The sequence below is a fragment of the Euleptes europaea genome, chromosome 18 (assembly GCF_029931775.1).
Source record: "Euleptes europaea isolate rEulEur1 chromosome 18, rEulEur1.hap1, whole genome shotgun sequence".
In the NCBI taxonomy this organism is placed as follows: Eukaryota; Metazoa; Chordata; class Lepidosauria; order Squamata; family Sphaerodactylidae; genus Euleptes; species Euleptes europaea.
The window spans coordinates 25,189,764-25,209,831 of record NC_079329.1 but is presented as its reverse complement, the minus strand read 5'-3'; the positions used below and the strand labels follow the sequence as shown (position 1 = coordinate 25,209,831).

At 45.3% G+C, this 20,068-nt stretch overlaps 1 protein-coding gene across 1 annotated transcript in view; it reads right to left on the bottom strand.

Moving 5' to 3' along the window:
- Positions 1 to 5,530: 5,530 nt before the first annotated feature.
- TTLL6 (tubulin tyrosine ligase like 6) overlaps positions 5,531 to 20,068 on the bottom strand; it is a 33,248-nt gene continuing 18,710 nt past the window's right edge. Inside the window, exons 8-14 of the mRNA XM_056863953.1 lie at positions 18,830 to 19,011; positions 16,311 to 16,499; positions 12,244 to 12,400; positions 10,959 to 11,246; positions 9,532 to 9,898; positions 7,956 to 8,089; positions 5,531 to 5,572 (exon numbers count right to left, since the gene is read on the bottom strand). Coding sequence (XP_056719931.1) covers positions 5,531 to 5,572; positions 7,956 to 8,089; positions 9,532 to 9,898; positions 10,959 to 11,246; positions 12,244 to 12,400; positions 16,311 to 16,499; positions 18,830 to 19,011 — 1,359 coding nt within the window. The remainder of the gene's footprint in view (positions 5,573 to 7,955; positions 8,090 to 9,531; positions 9,899 to 10,958; positions 11,247 to 12,243; positions 12,401 to 16,310; positions 16,500 to 18,829; positions 19,012 to 20,068) is intronic.

Sequence of the window (20,068 nt, the reverse complement as noted above, 5' to 3'; positions counted from 1 at the left end):
TTTGTGTAGGAGTGGGGAAGCCAACCTGGTTCATCAGACTAGCATCTGCAGCTCAGTGGAGGAGTGGGGAATCAGTCCTGGTTCTTCAGATTAGAGTCCACCGCTCCAAACCACCACTCTTAACCACTACACCATGCTGGCTCTCACCAAACTCCAGAGCATCCTGGCCCAGCCTGAAGGGTCATTATTGTGAGCTGATACAGGGCCTGCCCTACTGGAAGACGGCCTCAAGCAACAGAGTTTGGGTGCCATTAAAGGACACTAGCCCTGACCTGGATCACCCAGGCTAGCCTGATCTTAGATCTCAGAAGCTAAGCAGGATCAGCCCTTGTTACTTCTCCAATGGGAGTCCACCAAGGAAGTCCATTGTTGCTTTGTAGAGGCAGGTAATGGTAAACTATCTTTGTTCACCTCTTGCATTGAAAACCCTGAAAGCCATAAGTTGGCTGCAAATTGATGGCACTTTCCACCACTGAAGGACAATGGGTTGGATCCAGGCACTTTCTTTTTTGCTGGTAAAAAGGGAAGAGCCACCCATTGGCCATCTAAAAGGCTATGCTAGGGATCATGGGACCTGCATGGACAGAAGCTTTGTGTGATAGAGACTGTACTAAGAAGGGAAACTGGACAAGATTCAGTAAAAAAAAAAAAAAAAGGTTGGATCCAACCCACTGGTTATTTTTTATATAGCAAGATGGGGGGCACCATTTGGATTTGTTTTGGGCCAACCATTGGCTGGTTGTCTGGAGCTGCTGGGCTGGAAAGTTGATTGTGTTTTTAGAGAAAGAGTGCCATTGATTTGGGGAAATGTCCCCAGATGAGGATGCTGACCTGGGCAGTATAACTGAGACCTGGCTGGATGACAGGGGTGGTTTTATCAGCTATGTTCAATAGAGTGCAACACCAACCTAGACTCAATTGTCAGTGAGATGGTATTGCCATAGTCCTCTGTAATGCCACCACTCATTGCCCAGGTCTTTGTTCAATAGCATCCACTTTGAGTTTCTGTTTGATATTGTTGGGATCTCAGAATATTCTGTCACTGCACTATCCATTCTGCTATCCAATGCTTTCTCTACCTCCCCTGGGCTTCCAGAACTAGTGTTGAGCTTCTGGGTGGCAGCTGGAGATCTCCCGCTATTACAACTGATCTCCAGGTAACAGAGATCAGTTCACCTTAGGGTTGCCAGGTTGCTGGGATTGGCGGGCAATTTCCTGCCAATCCACTGGGCTCCTCAGAGTGGCAATGGCATGTGCATGTGGCTCTGAGCGACGCGATTAGGCCGTTTCTGGTTTTACCCTGGAAGCACCGCATCACAACAGACCTCTTTAGCACTCGAACCCCCAAAATGCTATAGCCAAAGTGTCCTGCCGTGATGTGGTACTTCCAGGGTAAACTCGGAAGTGACATAATTGCATCGCGTGTGGGATTGCTGCCCAAAAAACGTTCCGCAGGTGGAGAGGGGGGACCTGGCAACCTAGTTCACCTGGAGAAAATGGCCCTTTTGGAAGGTGGGCTTTATGACATTACACCCCATTGAAGTCCCTCCCCTCCACAAACTGCACCCTCCTCAGGCTCCACCCCCAAAATCTCCAGGTATTTCCCAACCTGGAGATGGCAACCTTAATTGGGTGACCTTCGGTCAGTCACATTCTCTCTCTTTCAGCCTGACCTACTTCATAGGGTTGTTGTGAGAAGAGGGAGAGGGAGAGGGAGAGGAATGGAGAGAAACTTAGCTCTTTGTAGAGGAAGGACAAGATTAAAAAAAAGTACTCAATAGACAGGAGTCCCCCTTCTTCACGCTGGAGAACTGGTTTATAAACGTCACATTCCCACTCACTCTCTTCGGTGTACAACTGATCTACTCAAATAAAATCCGGCAATGTATTTGAAAACATCGCCACTGAACCAAAATGACAAAAACAACACAATGGGGATAAAGGCCAATAAAACCTTTATCTATAGCCAGGATGAGGCAACGGTCATATGAGGTAAAGCCTTCAGGGCAGAGGAGTTTATAGGAAAGACTTCTGAAATACACACATCAAAGACAGATGGACAATGGCCGTTTGGTTTATCTCAGCAGGGAATCTTTTTATACAAGGAGAAGAGGGGGTAAAGACTCGAGAGGGGCTATGCCTGATTCTTCCCCCTCCCCAAACATTGGAAGGTGGGCCACCTTGGCATTCAGGACTGCCTCCATCTTGTGGCTCGGTGGCGCCAGAGGAGGTGGGGGGAGCAAATTTCTCTGGTGTTTCAAGGGCATAACTGCAGCCTCCTCCTTTTCCCGGAACGTGCTCTTCCTTGGCTTGTTGTTCATTACTGGTTCCCCGGCCCCCTCCATGTTTGCTGACTCAGAGCTTGGTGGAGATTATTCAGACTGGAAGTCGCATCGTGTTTTTCTGGCTCTGTCATTAAACGTTGATCACTGGAAAGGGCAGTCAGCTCTTTTATTTGCAAGCGAGCGGCCTGATGGCTTGGTACTCAAATGTTGCTGCTGATATCCGATAAACGTTTGAGATGGGTCCCCTGGTGACCCCCTCAGCTTTAGCTTTTTGTGTTTGGCTGGCCCAGAAGCCGCATGGCTGCAGAGTCCTTCTTGCAACATGTAACCCTGTGAGAATTCCTCCCAGCTGCCCTCCAATCTATTGCTTGGATTGCACTGAAGAGAGTCAACTTGACTTCTTCATCCTGGGGTTAGCGATCAAATAAACAATACCTGAGGATGATATCTCTGACATGGCAAGAAAGGTGTATTGTGTGATCATCAAGAAGCATAGGCCTGAACAACTTCTAACCAGCCAAGCCAGAACTCAAGAATGGCTTGCCATTGCCAAGTTCTTGACCCCCAAAGAGCCCCCATATTGAGCCCCCAAACATGACTGGGGGGAAAACAGCACTTGGTTTGGCGGGACACAAATTGTGTAAGCATGTCACAGAAGATACCACTAAGTCCTGTGAATGACGTATTGTCCACAGGTTCAACAGTTTGGGGACCTCTGCTACTCAGACAGGCAGCAGCTCTCCAGGGCCTCAGGCAAAGGTCTTTCACATCACCTATTTGCCTAGTCTCTTTAACTGGAGATGCCGGGGATTGAACCCAGGATCTTCAGCATGCCAAGCAGATTCTCTACCACTGAGCTACGACCCTTCCCCTGAGCTACCACTCCATAAACATACTCTACCACTGAGCTACCACCCCATAAACATAGTCTGCCTAGTAAACATGGTGATGTGACATCCCCCCATAGGTCAGTATTGACCCAGTGCTTGCACAGGGGACTACCTTTACCTCTTAAGATAGGATACCACCCAATAGGTTGGATCCAGCCAACGTTTAATTCAACCCCCCTCCAGACTCCTGCCTTACTACAGCCCCCATCCCACATGGCTTTTGTGTATGTAGTTCTCATAATTCAAGTTATAGCCTTTTGGGGTGGTCAAAGACGACACCGCCTTACTTTTTTTAAAAGCTGGTTGGATTTAACTCAGTGTATGCAAAGGGATGTCAAGGCTTGACCTGTATTATACGTAAGCTCATGAATAATATCACACATACCCATATTGCAAGTGCCACACTGACTTTGGTATGTTGACAGCTTCACCCACATGATAACCAGAGCATTCCTTCACTGATAGCCAGCGAGGTGTGGTGGTTAACAGTGGTGGACTCGGATCTAGAGAACTGGGTTTGATTCCCCACTCCTCCACATGAAACCAGCTGGATGACCATGGGCTAGTCATAGCTCTCTCAGAACTTTCTCAGCCCCACCTACCTCACAAGGTGTCTGTTGAAGGGGGGAAGGCGATTGTAAGCCGCTTTGAGACTCCTTATGGTAGACAAAAAAGGTGTATTAAAAACAACTCTTCTTCTTCATGGAAAGGACATGTTTATTGTTGCCATGCTTTCTTCTGCTCTGAATATTACAGGTTTTTATCACATTTCTGCTCTGCCCGGAAAGACTCTGCTCTGCCAGGAAGCCCCAATCCCTTGACTCTCAGTAATCACAACTATAAACTAGCATTTTAAAACAAAATAAACGTAGCATTTGCAGGGACTTTGTCCCAAATACCGGACTCCATGCTGAACAGTTAATATGCACATTTATTTCTGCATAGCTCGTCCATCACACCAGTCATACGGCTGCCCATCAGTGGCTTGCAAACCATTTGGGGCTTGTGCACTGGTCAAAAGATGCTCCATCAATCCTTCCTTCTGCAAAGAGTGCTGTGTGAGAATGGAAATGGGAACAAAGTTTGAGGAGGAGAAGGAATGAAAAAGAAGAGTTGAGTTTTATACCCTGATTTTATCTACCTTTTAAGGAGACTCAAACTGGCTCACAATTGCCTTCTCTTCCTCTCCCCACAACAGACACCGTGTAAGGTAGGTGGGGCTGAGAGAGTTCGGAGAGAACCGTGACTAGCCCAAGGTCACCCAGCAGGCTTCATGTGTAGGAGTGGGGAAACTAACCCGGCTCACCAGATTAGAGTCTGCCGCTCATGTGGAGGAGTGGGGGATCAAACTCAGTTCTCCAGATTAGAGTCCACTGCTCCTAAACACTACAGCACCGCTACACCATGCTTGCTAAATTGGTAGCAAAGATATATTACCTGTTGCAAAGGGTACGCCAAGCAAAAGAACTGGACCCGGAGCCAATAATTATAACTACAGACACTGCATACTTAATCCAAATATATATAGGATAGTTTTATTCCAGTGGGGGAAGCCTAGCCCCTCTGTGCTAGAGTCTTCCCCATCTTTATTGAGGTTCTATTAACTGTTTACTAAAATAAATCTTTGTCCCCTGATGGATTTTTTTTTCGGGGTGGTGGGGTGGCGGTGTTATGAAAATCTCAGCAGCTGCAAGTGGGAGCCGGAGAGCATTGGAAGGAGGAGCAACATAACCCTTTTCCCTCCAGTTGTTTGCCTGCTCAAAACTGGTCCTGCAGAAACTGTTCTCCTATGGTGGGTGGGGGTGGAGGTGGAAACACAGGGATCTGGTATATCCCCCCACTAATTGGGTCTATGTAGACAAACAGCTGAAGAAGGTTACCCAGACCATCCCCCCGGAACTGTTCTTCTTGCAGCGTGGGCTGATTTTCAGGGGGAAGAATTGTACGACTGCAAATCACATCTAGTTTGGCTGCTGGGATTCAGTTTTCAAATTACGGAACAAGATCGCAGGTGATGTAGGTCTTGAAGAGGATATGACTGGAAGCAACATAGAAGAGTCACTCTTTCTAGTATCTGAAGTTGGCTTGATGCAGCACCAACCTTCATGGGAATGGGCGGAAGAGGATTTTTCAGATGGCAAAGAAGCAACGGCATCAATCAGATAATTCTTCAGGGACCAGAACATCAGGAGTGTCCATTATCTCGAAACCCACTTGTTCTAAAAAGACCCTACATATTTTACACGCCAAATTTCATTCGCTGCATGGAAGCTCCTTTTACACAGGAGTATATATGGAAAGGACACAGTTCAAAATGACAACGGATTCCCAACAAAAAGGAGCACATTTTGGGTTCTAGAGCCTCCCTTTGCTGTTTGCAAAAGATTCACTCAGACCCTGGAAGAAAAAGGAAGGAAATGAAATTATGAGAAAATTATAGATAAAGGCAATGATTCTATTTTATTCAGGTAATCGCCAACAGACTCTTGATTATTCACTAGATGCATTTCTCACTTTTTGTTCGGGAAAACTACATGAGGAAATAATATCAAATTCAACACTGAATGTCTCTTGCAGATACAATCCACATGAGGGGTTCTCTCTCTTATTATAACACTTGGTTCACTCTGTTATAGTCACCATCCAGATGACAAGTGTCTCAACCCTTTGCTTTTCTGGGTTGGCTCCAACCAACTTTTCTGCTGGTGAAAAATGAATCATAGGAGTTGGAAGGGGCCATACAGGCCATCTAATCCAACCCCCTGCTCAATGCAGGATCAGCCTAGAGCATCCCTGAAGAAAAGGCCCAATTTGATCACCCAAAAAGCTATACTGGAGAACACGGAGCCTGTATGTAGAAAAGCATGTGGCACAGGGGCAGTAGTATGGAGGGCAATTGGGTGAGATTGAGTGTAAAGCCGGCTGGATCTGATCCCGTGTGTTTTTCTCATCCTTTCCCTCTTTCTTCCAAGAGTCAGTTTGTGGCCTTAGCAAGCACAACCAGTGTCATATGTGAAATATTGTGGTTCTGTTTCCTTCTCCAGCCAGGAGGGCTTGGTGATAGTAATAATGACCCCAAAACACCACTTCCTTTGAAGCATTACATATGCTTCTACCTGGCCATGCCTTCCCAGTGTTATCTGACAAATGCCTGACTGCCCTGCCTTCTATTCCAACAGCATCTGGATGAACCTGGTTTCTTGTAAAACCTTCCTAGCATTAGCAGATTTTTCTCTGCACCTGCCATTCTAGGCCAAAGCAGGTGATGATCTCTTTTTTATCTTCTTTGTTATTGCTGACCACTTTCAAAATCTACACAGTTAATTGAAACAACAGGTCTTTCCAGTTGTTCTAATACTTGCTGTATACTATGCATGGTCATAGACTCGTAAGTGAATATATGTTGCCTGCTACAAAAAATAAAGGGTTATCTGATTGTGCCCCTGTCTGTAATGTACCACCACCTTCTCCAATCCATATGGATAGGAAATGCAGAATGTCAGTGAGGGATATAATGCAATACTGGTGGAATTATTGGTGGTGTTAAATTTGAAACTTGAAATTGGAAGAGTAATCTCTCAGATGAAAAGAGGTCACTGTAATGATTGTCCCACTGATTGTGAGGGACAGCCCACATTTTCAGTTCTCCTTGTTTCTATTTTATACCCTATTTTCTAGATTCATCCGCAACTGTTCCTAATGGCTTCTAAAGATTACAGACACAACAATGAAGAGGCTTATTCCCCCTGAATGACAAATACAATTATTGTGGCACAAACATTTAAACTAGGCTATGCATTACAATTGTGTTAGAAATAACATCTGAAGTGGGTGAAAACAGGAAGTGGGATGGTTTGGCTTCAGCATCAGAAGAAGAGTTGGTTTTTATATGTCGACTTTCTCTACCACTTAAGGAAGAATCCAACTGGCTTACAATCCACCTTCCCTGCCCCTCCCCACAACAGACACCCTGTGAGATAGGTGGGGCTGAGAGAGCTGTGACTAGCCCAAGGTCACCCAGCTAGCTTCATGTGGAGGAGTGGGGAAACAAATCCAGTTCACCAGATTAGCCTGTGCAGCTCACGTGGAGCAGTGGGGAATCAAACCCGGCTCAACAGATCAGAGTCCACCACGCCAAACCACCGTTCTTAACCTGGCTCCCTGGTGTAGAATCTGAGTTTGTGTTTTTTATAAAGGGTAAGCTTCTAGCCCTCATCAATTGCAAAGGTAGGCTTGGAAGTATTTGACAAATGCCTGGTGAAACTGCTGGAGCTCAAGCCAGAGCTCAGCAGAGTTATCAGTGTTTAGGGAATAAGATTTTAAGGATGTGGTGTAGCTTGTTGCCTGTCACTATGGAAAGTGGAAGAGGAATCCATTTTGCAAATTAAGGAAGTGTATGTAAATCTGAATAATTTTGCACAATTTACCCAAGCCAAAGAACACAGCTTGGCTTGCATTTATGCGGAAATTCTTTTTTAAAAAACATTATATAAACAGTCTTGAAAGGTACCTGCAGCAAGACAACTGCGTGGAAGGTTCTCTTGCCTTAAAGTCACCCTGTCCCTACAGTTTTACCACTCACAACACAAAGGGATTAAATCTAAACCTCTCTACTTGGAAGGAAGTCCTATTTTATTCAGTCTGAATCGATCTCAGGTAAGTGTTTTCAGAATGGCAGCTATAAAATGGTAGCCATCCTTGCCTGTTACCTGGCCCCTGGGATATCCCCCAACATCGGATCACTCGTTTTCTTGGACTGCTGATTCACCGGTGAGATCACCAGGAGGTCTTGCAAGCTGTGCTGTGGAAAGGCTGGATTTTTCATGTGCAAGTGAACGCTGTAGCCCTTTGCCTGCCTTCTGTAGGACGAGTTCCTACTGCTCAGATGGAAATCTCTTGGGAGGAAGGCGCTCTCTGTGCAACACAAAAGGAAGACTGCACACATGCAGATCACACAGAGACAACAGAGGGGGGGGGGAACAGTAGCATATAGGGTAACTTTGGAGGGCCAGGTGGGAGACACATCCTGAAGCCATGGAGCGGGGGGGAGGCTTCTTCCTTACAACCGTAAATTTTGCTTCCACAATCAGCCGAGGGTTGGCAGGTCCCTCTTTGCCACCGGTGGGAGGTTTTTTGGGTGGAGCCTGAGGAGGGTGGGGTTTGGGGAGGGGAGGGACTACAAAGCCTTACAGTCCAATTGCCAAAGGGGCCATTTTCTCCAGGTGAACTGATCTCTACTGGCTGGAGAGCAGTTGTAATAGCGGGAGATCTCCAGCTACTACCTGGAGGTTGGCAACCCTAAATCAGCCTCATTCGCATTCACTGGGAAGTGAAGGAACAGATACACAAATCCCTTCTTTATCTCATCTCATTTTAAGCTAAAAATTTTATGCAGTACAAGTATTACTTAGGGCTGACATTGATATTTCTAGATCCCAGATAAGCGAGAGTGAGAATGAAGTGAGTCAGGTTCTAATTTGCACCTGCCATGAAAACTTACTGGGTAGGTGTATTTAGATGAAGTAATCCCAAGACTTTCACCATTTGCATTCCAAGCTACTGTGCCGAATATTCATTGCCAATAGCTTGCTAGTGAACCAAGGCGTGAACTTGTACCTTTGCTTTCCTTTCCTTTATCCCTTAGAAGCTCCTTGATCCATTGATCTTGAGCAGCATATATCTAATGTTTGAGGGATATAAGGACTGAAACAAATCTTGCCACTGACAATGTAGCCTTGGGATCCCTGTCACTTAGTTAAAAAGGCATTATGTCAGACACAGAGAGCAATATATATATATATATATATATATATATATATATATATATATATATATATATATATATATATATATCCCCTCAACAGACACCCTGTGAGGTAGGTGGGGCTGAGAGAGCTCTAAGAGAGCTGTGACTAGCCCAAGGTCACCTAGACAGCCCAATCCTATATTCTGCCAGATCAAAGTCAAACACCCAATCTGCCCCCTTTTGTGGCAGGTACACAAGATAGGAGCCCCATGGCGCAGAGTGTTAAGCTGCAGTACTGCAGTCAAAAGCTCTGCTCATGACCTGAGTTCGATCCCGACAGAAGTCGGTTTCAGGTAGCCGGCTCAAGGTTGACTCAGCCTTCCATCCTTCCGAGGTTGGTCAAATGAGTACCTAGTTTGCTGGGGGTAAAGGAAAGATGACTGGGGAAGGCACTGGCAAACCACCCTGCAAACAAAGTCTGCCTTGGAAACGTCAGGATGTGACGTCACCCCATGGGTCAGGAATGACCCGGTGCTTGCACAGGGGACCTTTACCTTTACCTTTTACACAAGATGCTCAGATGTCAGGAAGCCAAGAAATCAGCACTCACGTGCTCTGTTGGTAAGTTGACGATGCTGGTGTTGTAGTGAAAGCATGAGAGGTTTATTCAGCGGCGTGAACTTGATCTTGCTGAAGAATTCTGAGTCAAAGATAGTTCTTTTTTCACTGTTGTTCTCTAAGAAATTCATTCTCAACCTCTGGACCGATGAACGTGGAGAGGCTGTGGTTCCTCTAGTATGCAGTTGGCTGTGCTCACTTCCGGAAAACTGGACGTTTTTAATTGTGGCAGTGCTGCAGAAAGACCGTCCAACCGCCGTTGCACTCACAGCACGAGGCTGCAACATCTTCGGAAGCTGCTTGGGAGGACTGGGGCTTTCTTTCGCAAACGTTTTGGGACCCTCATCTGGTGGCTGGAGCTGGTAAAGGCGAGAAAGTAGATCTGTGAGAGTCCCGGCTGCTTACACGGACAACCATTCCAGTAACTCATCTGGTAGAGTCCCAGGGTCTGATCCAATTAAGACAATCTGATCTGAAACTCAGAACTACTATGGGGGGACTTCAATAGTCGAGCATAAGCAAACTAATCAAGTTTCCTATCTGTGTTTAATGCATGGAAGCTGCCACCACTATACCATATAGCTATATCCAGACAGGTTAAAATACTTGGATAACGGATAAAATGGGAGCACCTGGGACCCATGTGAAAGCTATGAACCTTTTCTTTGTGAGATCCAGTGGCTTTGATCCAGATCATCCTGTTCTCTATTCAGAGGTGGTGAGTTGGATCCATCTTAAATTTTCCACTAACAGGGGAGATGTAATTTCCACCCATTTCCTCTTCCTGTTGCAGACCCCTGATTTGCTGATCCTGCCATTCTTTAGGATCCCTGTGTCGTCCCCCCGCCCCGCCCCAGTACCATTTCAGGAAGATCAGTGGGCTACTGTGGGAGGCAGGAAAGTTATGTTCCATTGATGGAAGTGCCTTTCGTTAGCAAAAAATGTAGTCTACATCCAGCCCATTATACCTAAACAGCACTGTACCAAACCAAGAAAGCCTAATAGGCTTTTGAACATCCCTGGGCAAAAGGCTGGCTTTGAGTTTCTTGCCAGATGCAGAGCTGAGATTTGGCACACAACCCATCAATAATTTGCCGCACGGATGGCTTTGAAGAAATTGGTTTTTATATGCCGACGTTCTCTATCACTTAAGGAAGAATCAAACTGGCTTACAATCACCTTCCCTTCCCCTCCCCACAACAGACACCCTGTGAGGTAGGTGAGGCTGAGAGAATGTGACTAGCCCAAGGTCACCCAGCTGGCTTCATGTGGAGGAGTGGGGAAACCAACCCGGGGCACCAGATTAGCGTCCACTGCTCATTTGGAGGAGCGGGGAATCACACCCGGTTCTCCAGAACAGAGTCCACCGCTCCAAACCACCGCTCTTAACCACTGCACCATTCTGGCTCTGTAACTTACTACTGATATAACGTTCACATCCGTTGCAGAGTGATGACTGCTGATGGAGTCCCCCAGTTCTGGGTTGGAGTTACACTGCTCTGCAGTACTGGACGCGTTCTGTCTAGTAAGGTCAGGCACGGAACTATAAGGTCTCACAGGATGTTTCTCAAGTATTTCTGGACAGCTGCTGGACCCGGGGCTCTCTGGATGGACAGGATCTGGATCCACATAGACAGCTTCCTTCTTGGGTTCCTGCTCGAATGAGAGGTTTTGAAGCAGAACAGCAATCCCAGGCTCGGATGGAGGCTGAGTAGGGAGGGAAAAGAAATGCCAAACAGGACTGAATTCAGACGTGGAGAATCAGATCCACATGAGCCTCTAGAACAGACCAGTTTTTATTAGTTGCCAGGAGCATCAACAACCATTATAACCAATCCATACTGGCCAGTGGCACTAGGGCTGCCCAAAAGGCCAGCAATACTCTGGCACCCAGAGCTTAGACTTGGGCTGCCAGTGGCCTGCTCAGTCATCTCATTGAGTTTCTCTCTCTCTCTCCTTCTCCTCATACCCCCCCCCATTTTCTAGTCATCCATTAACCTTCCTTCCTTCCATCTTGAGTAGTAACCTATCCCCCTATATTTTCTCTCCCCCGTTAAATCTTTAGTCCTCTTTTTTGTAACTTCCCCATGCCACTTTTTTCAGATTTTTGTTAGATTAATTAATTAATTAAAATATTTATACCACTTTTCCTTTAGTGGATCAGGACAGCTTACAATTCCTAATGAAAAACAGTGCAGTTCAGTTAAATACCAGTTAAAACCCCAGAACATGCATGTAGCTCAAACTCTACTAAATGCCACAGCAAAGAGAAGGACCTAAAAACCTCCAAAGACAGCGGCCGGTGGGAAAAGGTTGGGTATCAGTGTTTCAAATAAAATAAATACACAGACAGGACTGCATGTTCTCATTGTTTATGCAAAGAAATGTAGAGTTGCATGCCCTAAGTCTAAGGATGCCAACCTCCATGTACTAGCTGGAGATCTCCTGCTATTACAACTGATCTCCAGCCCACAGAGATCAGTACACCTGGAGAAAATGGCCGTTTTGGCAATTGGACTCTATGGCATTGAAGTCCCTCCCTTCCCCAAATCCTGCCCTCCTCAGGCTCCACCCCAAAATTCTCCCGCTGGTGGCGAAGAGGGACCTGGCAACCCTACCGAAGTCAGAGGTCCCCAACCTTTTTCTGCCTGCAGGACAGTGAGGAAAATAATTATCAGGGGAAAGGTTCCAATTTCCATCCCACCTGGGCACAGGCTCTCGCCACTGTTGTTCTGCACACCATCTTTTGCCTGTAAACCTTTATCTTTTCTCCGCAGGACTCTCCCTGGAGCTCCACCTTCTTCTCTCTTGACAGAGCCGCTTTTTGTTCCTGCTTGAGGCGTAACTCTTGGAGTTGCTGCCTGTTGATGAGAAAGAACGGAAGCGTTTATCACAGATCTGGGATGGGGAAGAGGTTCACGCCAACCTCATATCGAATGTGTGAATCACCTTAAACCTCCCGTGGGCTCCTAAAAAGGGGCCTGGCTGCGAGGTGGTTGCTTAGGGCAGTGGTTCTCAACCTGGGGCCATATGGCCCCCCCGAGGGCCCCCAGGATATTCCAAGGGGGCCACAGGTGAAAATTGCATAAATGGGGGGCCATGGCACGAGACTAGGGGGCCACAGAGGGAAGTGAGAAGTGAAGAAAACAGAAACACATGAAAACCTAACACATGACTTTCTTCATTGCACTTCTTTGCATCGTTTGCAACTGTGTATGTTTGTCACGCTGTAATCTTGTGCAACAGTGATAGAGGCTTTGTTCTCCCTTGTATGTGAACACTGTTGTTTATTAGCGTGTTGTATTCCCTTTTTGTGGGGTATTTTTTGTAAATTTCAGTTTCCCAATAAGAACTGAATGTACATTTTGTGTGGCTGTTTATGCTTCTTTGTTCCTTGGCTATTTACAAACAAAACATTTAACTAGTTACCTTTCTACTGGTAGGACAGGGGGGCCATAGGAGGGAAACAAGGTCGGAAGGAGGCCACGGTCGGAAAAAGGTTGAGAACCACTGGTCTAGGGCACCCCCTTGCTGGGCAGCAACAGGAGCAACTGGTGTGATGTCTTAGGTGTGATGTCCTAGGGACTGGGCAAGTAGGTGATGTGAAAGACCCCTGCCTGAGACCCTGGAGAGCCGCTGCCGATCTGAGTAGACAATACTGACTTTGATGGACCGAGGGTCTGATTCAGTAGAAGGCAGCTTCATGTGTTTTTCATGTGTTCGTGTATGACAGGCAAGTCAGGACAGCTGGCTACGGACCTCAGGTTGCCACCTACTGGCAGTTCCCATGCTTAAGATGTCCCTCCTGGCCTCCTCCTGGCCAAATGACACATTTGGGTTTTTAACAAGTTGGGTCTGGGTTCCAGGACCGGATCAACATTTTTTTTTGAAGGGGGGCAAAAGAACATTAAATACTCATTTTGTCTTTATATAATCAGCTGCTGCTGCTGCCCCACTCTGCATGCTGCCTGGGGCAGGCGTCCCCTTTGACTGTCCCCCCCCCCCCGAGATCCAGCACTGCCAGGTTCCATGGCTCTCAGAGGGGAGATGATTTGCTGATCAACACCACAGGCAGTAAAGGCATGAAGATTTTCACCGTGTGCAGCGCACTCATATAACTCATTGTCATAAGACAGGGTGATGGACAGGGGCTTATCTGCCTTTAGAAAGGATTACCCAAATTCATGGTAAGCAGCTGTAGCAACACCTGTCATGACAACTCAACAGATCTCTATGTTCAAAGGCATTGACTCCTCACATCTAGGGTTGCCAACCTCCAGGTAATCCCAAACAAAAAACAATGCTGCAACAGCCAAGCTAAAAAGAATATAAAGCAGCATGGAGGCTCAAATTGTAGCACAATATATAACACAACATACAAAGACGAGGCATAAATCCTTACATAATGCCAATGGGAATCCACAAGTGGTGAATCAAGCACTACTCTGCAATGCACACATGTTGTGGACTGGACTTCTTGTTTTCCAGTGTTAGATTTGTGTCTTTTGTGACATTTGTGTGTATGTATAGCTGGACTCTACACCTTATTGTGCTTGATTTCACACTTGTGGATTCCCATTGGCATTATGTAAGGATAGGGTTTGTCTTTGTATGTTGTATTATATATTGTGCTACAATTTGAGCCTCCGTGCTGCTTTATATTCTTTTTAAACTCCAGGTAATAGCTGGCGATCTCCTGCTATTACAACTGATCTCCAGCCGATAGAGATCAGTTCACCTGGAGAAAATGGCAGCTTTGGCCATTGGACTCGATGGCATTGAAGTCCTTCCCTTCCCCAAACCCCACCCTCCTCAGGTCCCGCCCCCAAAACCTCCCACCGGTGGTGAAGAGTGACCTGGCAACCCTACTCGCATCTGATGCCGAGGACACACAACAAGAAAAACAAGGCAATCCCAGAAATATCTGAATGGGTTACAAAAATGAGGGAATATGCAACGATGGCAAGACTGACAAACTCAATCCACAGCACACAACTGGAAGAACATCAACAAAAATGGCGACCATTCTATGAAAAATATGGCTGAAAACCGATCTAGGTCATAATTAGGCCGCAAAGTCAGTACACCCAGGATAGTGCCCAGAGCACAGCAAGGAGAATCTGCGATCCTTACTATGAGATGGACTAAACACCGAGTATTGAGAGAAACACCGCAGAACATAAACTAAGCAAGGAGTTGCGCAGGTTCACATGAAGAACTACCAAGTGAAGACCTAGAAGGGGGTTGGAAGGGTCATAACACACCCACCACTCTCCCATCTCCCTATTCCCCTCGCTCAACCCCTCCCCTTCTCCCTCCTGCGCCTCCGAAAAGACCAATACTATTAAAGACAATAACAATAAAAGCAGAAATGTAGACGGGGTTTGACAGGCATGGATGCGAAACAAATTGTGTAACTTTTCCCTACCTGCCGCTTCCCTTTTTTTCCCCTTTCCTGTACCCCTTTTAAAAAAGGAATAAAATTATTCAAAAAAGAAAAAAAAGAAGGGCTATCATCTTCCTGCCCTGCTCGTCAGCTTCTAGAAATCGTTTGATCCAGCAAGACGATGTTCTTAGGGTTTCAGGGAATCCAGCTGGGCTGTCCCGGAGGACAGAATTGGGGAGAAGCTGGACAGATTGGTACAAGCCACAAAAACAGATCACAAGCAGGGCCAGTTTGCTGCACAGGCAGCCCAATCCTATGCAGAGTAACTCCAGTCTAAGCCCATTGAAATGAATGTAGACCTGAGTAACGGTCTTTAGGATTGCACTGAAGAAGTATTTGAAGAGGGGAAGGGAAGGACTTCAATGCCATATAATCCAATTGCCAAAATGGCCATTTTCTCCAGAGGAACTGATCTCTATTGGCTGGAGATCAGTTGTTATAGCAGGAGATCTCCAGCTAGTACCTGGAGGTTGGCAACCCTAAGGCAGAGAGAAAGAGGGGTCCAGAAGGCTTCCTGGCTTGAGCCTCTGAAACAAAGAAGCAAATGGTCTGCCTTCTCCTAACACTTGACGTGTCTTGTAGATAATGTGCTGGCCATTCAACAGGCTGAATGGTGAACATTATTGGCATTGCACATTGCATACTGCAAGTTACTCGACTGCAACAAGATGACCTTAATATGCCTTTGTGGAAAGACCCTTGGAGTACACCAGTAACCCACATGCACAAAGTCTCTCTGGGGGATAAAACCTCAGAAACTGCCAGGAGGGATTAAGGAGGAACAGTCTGGAATTTGCTGGGCTTCAAGTAGGATAAGCATCCTGGGAAATTGCCATGGGACTGAGAACTGCCTTTGTGATGTAATGGAAATACCTACTTGAGCTGTACACTTTTGTATACCAAGATATTAAAGTAAAGACAACAGTAAAATACCAATACTTTGACTTCCAAATCAGTTTTTATAAAGGAAGCATCTTTATTTCCTTAAAAAACTACTAACGGCAGCGTGGGGAGCCCGGTTTCAATTACAGAAACCAGTTGTGAGGCTTGTGGGGTTAAATCCCTTCTTCCCTTCCCGCTTGGCTCTAATCTGGATAGCAGCTGCACGTGCACAGTTTATTGTTTACAGACCGATGGAGATCCATGATCTGGTCATGTCTGTTCTAGCCCAAAAGGCTGCCTTGAAAGCCAAAGAGAGAGGGAGTGAACTGTTGCTTAGCCCTAGGCCCCAACAGCACTGCTAAGACTATAAACGGGACTAAACATAGCACCCTTTAAACAACAACAACAACATGCTGCACCGTATCCAACAGACTCTTCTTTACCTGGCATACTCTTCACGTGCTCTGGAAGCCGCTGTCTCTTGGAAAAGCGAATTGTGGTGCTCGAAAAACTTATCATATCTGTCCGGATCAGAAGCGGGGTAAATTCGTCGGTAGCCTCCAATGTGTTTTTCCTCGTATTTCTCTGCTTGCTTAAGCAAAGCTGCTTGGCAGTTCTTGTATTCTTCGGCCCTGGTTAAACCACCCAAGTAAAACTGTTAAGTCCACAGAAGGACATTTTTCCATTTTCAATGTTATGCTTCCATTTTGGGCTCTTAAATCAGATCTCTTTAGTTTTGCACACAGAGAAATCAAGGTCAAAGGCAGAAGTACCGCTCGCAATACCTTTGAAATACTTTATTGCTTATTTTAATACACACCGAAAATCTGAAAGCAGATCAGAGTTAATATAGTACAACTCTACTCTCTCCTGGCTGCCTTTCCAAAGAGGAAGAAAAGACTAGAAGGAAGAAAAGGCCCACCATGCTAGGGTCCCCTGCAGTATGGGAACTCTGCCTCCTTGCTTTTTCCCCCTGATAGGGTGACATGTGCTGAAAAAAGCTGCCAAAAGTCCCAGGAAGAATTCCTTGCTCCGGCTCTCCTTTTTCTTTTTCAAGTACTGCCTATATCTCACCTGGGGCCAGTCACACACTCTCAGCCTCAACCCTGGCAATATTTGGATGGGAGACCTCCAAAGAATACCAGGGCCGTGATGCGGAGGCAGGCAATGGTAAACCACCTTTGAACGTCTCTTGCCTTGAAAACCCTACGGCTTCACCATAAGTCAGCTGTGACTTGATGGCCAAACCCCCCCCCATATATGAGTGGGGACTTGAGTACCTAAGTGGCCTCAGGAAAACTATCAGTGGAATACCATGATAGAGCTCACTTACACTGTGGGTTGGATTCAGACAGCTTTTCCACTCAATCTCACCCAATTCCTTTTCATGTTACAGGCCCCAGTTCCCCATGGGACACACATGGCTTTTGTCCATGCGTGTCCCATGCTCCTTGGCATAACCTCTTTGGTGGCCAAAAGGGCACCCTTCCTTTTCCACCAGCAGAAGAACTGGATGGATCCAGATCCTTTGTTAATTTTTGTTCCCTTTGTTTTCTTGATACCCCTTCAGGCTGCCGAAGAAATCCAACTGAAAGAATGAAGAAGAACTACACAACCTTTTAAAATGTCCTGCATTTAAAAAATTTACTTATGCTCAAATGCAAGATTAATAGTGTGCACGTTTCTGCTCCGACGAGTTCCTTTCTGCAAACTAGCTGCTCCCACCGCAATGCTTACAGGTGATGATATTTGTCTTGTTTTATTCCTGCCTTTTGCTGAATGCTCTGAAGCTCTTTAATAGTACCTAGAAAAATCAGGACAGGACATAACACAAGCTGGGCCTGCTGTACCGTGCTGCTCCCAAAAACCCTCTGGACTGCCGCTGGATCTTACAGCACTGAACACTTTCAGCTGAAACGTGCCACGTCTTCAGTCAGAAACCTAAACCTGGATACTTCACAATCACATCTTAAGGAAGCCCAACCCCACTCTGCATTTTTCAGTATATTCCACAAAAGTATATTGGTAAGGGGGTGGGGAATAATACGGCACAATTGCACCAATTCGGCTATATTTTAGGAGATAAATAAATGCCGACCTGGATTTGGTGAGAGAGGAAAGCATGTATGCAGGAGAACAACACAGAGGAGGACAAAACTAAACCAAATATGAAACATGCTAAAGGGCTGGGGTGGCCACATCCACGTGGCTTTAAACTGTGTCCTTTTCCCTCTGGGTACCCCAGCTAATTCCCTTTTAATTTGCATTCTTTTGGACAGGGGGAAAACCCTCCTCAAGTTGGCTGTTGTTGTTTTTTTAATGTGCATGCTTTTCCTATGCTGTGCTCCAGTAATGAAGCTTGTGAAGGGCAGAGTTATTATAATACACAGACACAGTTTCCCATGGAAAAATGTAGTGCTCAGTGGGAAAAGGCACTGTTGTGACATCAGGATATGTATAGGTTGTAAAGTTGAAGGCAGCAGGAAAAGAGGAAGACCCAACATGAGATGGATTGACTCTATAAAAGAAGCCTCGGTTTGCAAGACCAGATCAAGGCTGTTAAATATAGGACGTTTTGAAGGACATTGATTCATAGGGTCGCCATGAGTCGGAAGCGACTGGACGGCACTTAATGCACACGCAGGCATTATGAAGGGGACGGAGACACTAGATGCATGCATGCCTTTTTTCTTGGCAGCAACTGTGCATATATTGCAGAATCTAATTGCACTGCAATACCTAAATTGCCAGGTATTGCACTGGTTGCGCTTGCTAATTTCACTGTTTCTGGGAATATCTTTTAATATATCTGTGAGACTCCTATTTAAAGCGGGATACTGAATGAATGGGAAGTTGCATCAAAAAGATAGTATTATGCTCGGCGCAAAAGCTTTTTAAAAAGAGAGAGATGCAAATCCATTCCACTTTGAACAATGTACACAGATCCCAGAAGAGCTCACACCTCAATTCTCGATTACGGCAATGCTTGAGAAGTCTCTCCTTTCCTCGCCGTCTCTCTTCTTCCAAGACCTTCCGCTTATCACAGGCTCCCAAATTTATCAGAACCAGAGTGTCATGCAGGAGTTGGTCTTTCACTTCTTTGTCGAGCCATGAATCGGTACTGAAGCTCGGAGAATGATTCACCTGCAATAACAGGAATTCAGCCGGTTTGCATTCGCTACCATTTCAAATATAAGAGCCAGGAAAAGAAAAGAGTTGGGATACCAGACACACAATATGTACAGGATAAATATGCTGAAGCCAATTTCTTTAAGCTTCCAGTGTTGAAAACAGTGCTCCCATTTGCTAGAACATTCAGGACATATTTCCACAACCTTCAGCTACTAGGACCATATTACATAATCGCTGTACATACAGATTTGGACTGTGGTAGCCCAGTTTTCTACGAATTCCCCAATATTCACACTTGAAAAACTTTCTCATGTAGTTCCCGTTTGGTATTGACTAGGAATAAGATGACATTGAAGGTTTCTTAACTGCAATTTTAACCATTGGGCTCTTCTGGGCCTTCAATCTTGTCATTTAATGTTGGGGGTTTTTTTAGCAGCAGTATTAACTACTAACTCGATTTTGTAATTAGATTTTTTATGGCTAGAACAAGGTGTAATTGAAGCTTTCTACAGAAGTCCATGGCCAAGAATCATGTTTGGACAAAATACTTTTCAGAGGCAGACTACTACAAATTCAAGATTTTTGCAGCTGGGAGAATGGCAGATGGCTTAAAATGCAGCATGAAAACAGAACATATCCACATTTGCTTACTCAAATAACAACTAATGGATTTGCCCTTTATGTACTTAAATCAAAGGTAAGTAAAAAAAATGGTCAAGTAAAGAAAAACGTATATGATGGCTGAAGAAAGATACACTGCATTGAACTGTACTAAATCCACCGGGAACATTTACTATTAAAGCACAACAAATTGGGACAGGAGAACTGATCTAAGAAAGAGATCTGAATTATGGTTTGTCATTTCTTTCTTTTAATGTTGAGATATATATCAGAATCGATGCTTTTATAGTAAAATTTATATAGTTATAAAATTTTATAGTTATAAAATATTATAGTTATGATATTTTTGAAAATATTTTGATAGCTTTTTTGTCTTTTATGTATTCTTTTGTCAGGCGAAAGTCCTGAATAATAAACCTTACATTGAGAATCACAATGAGTATTTTAT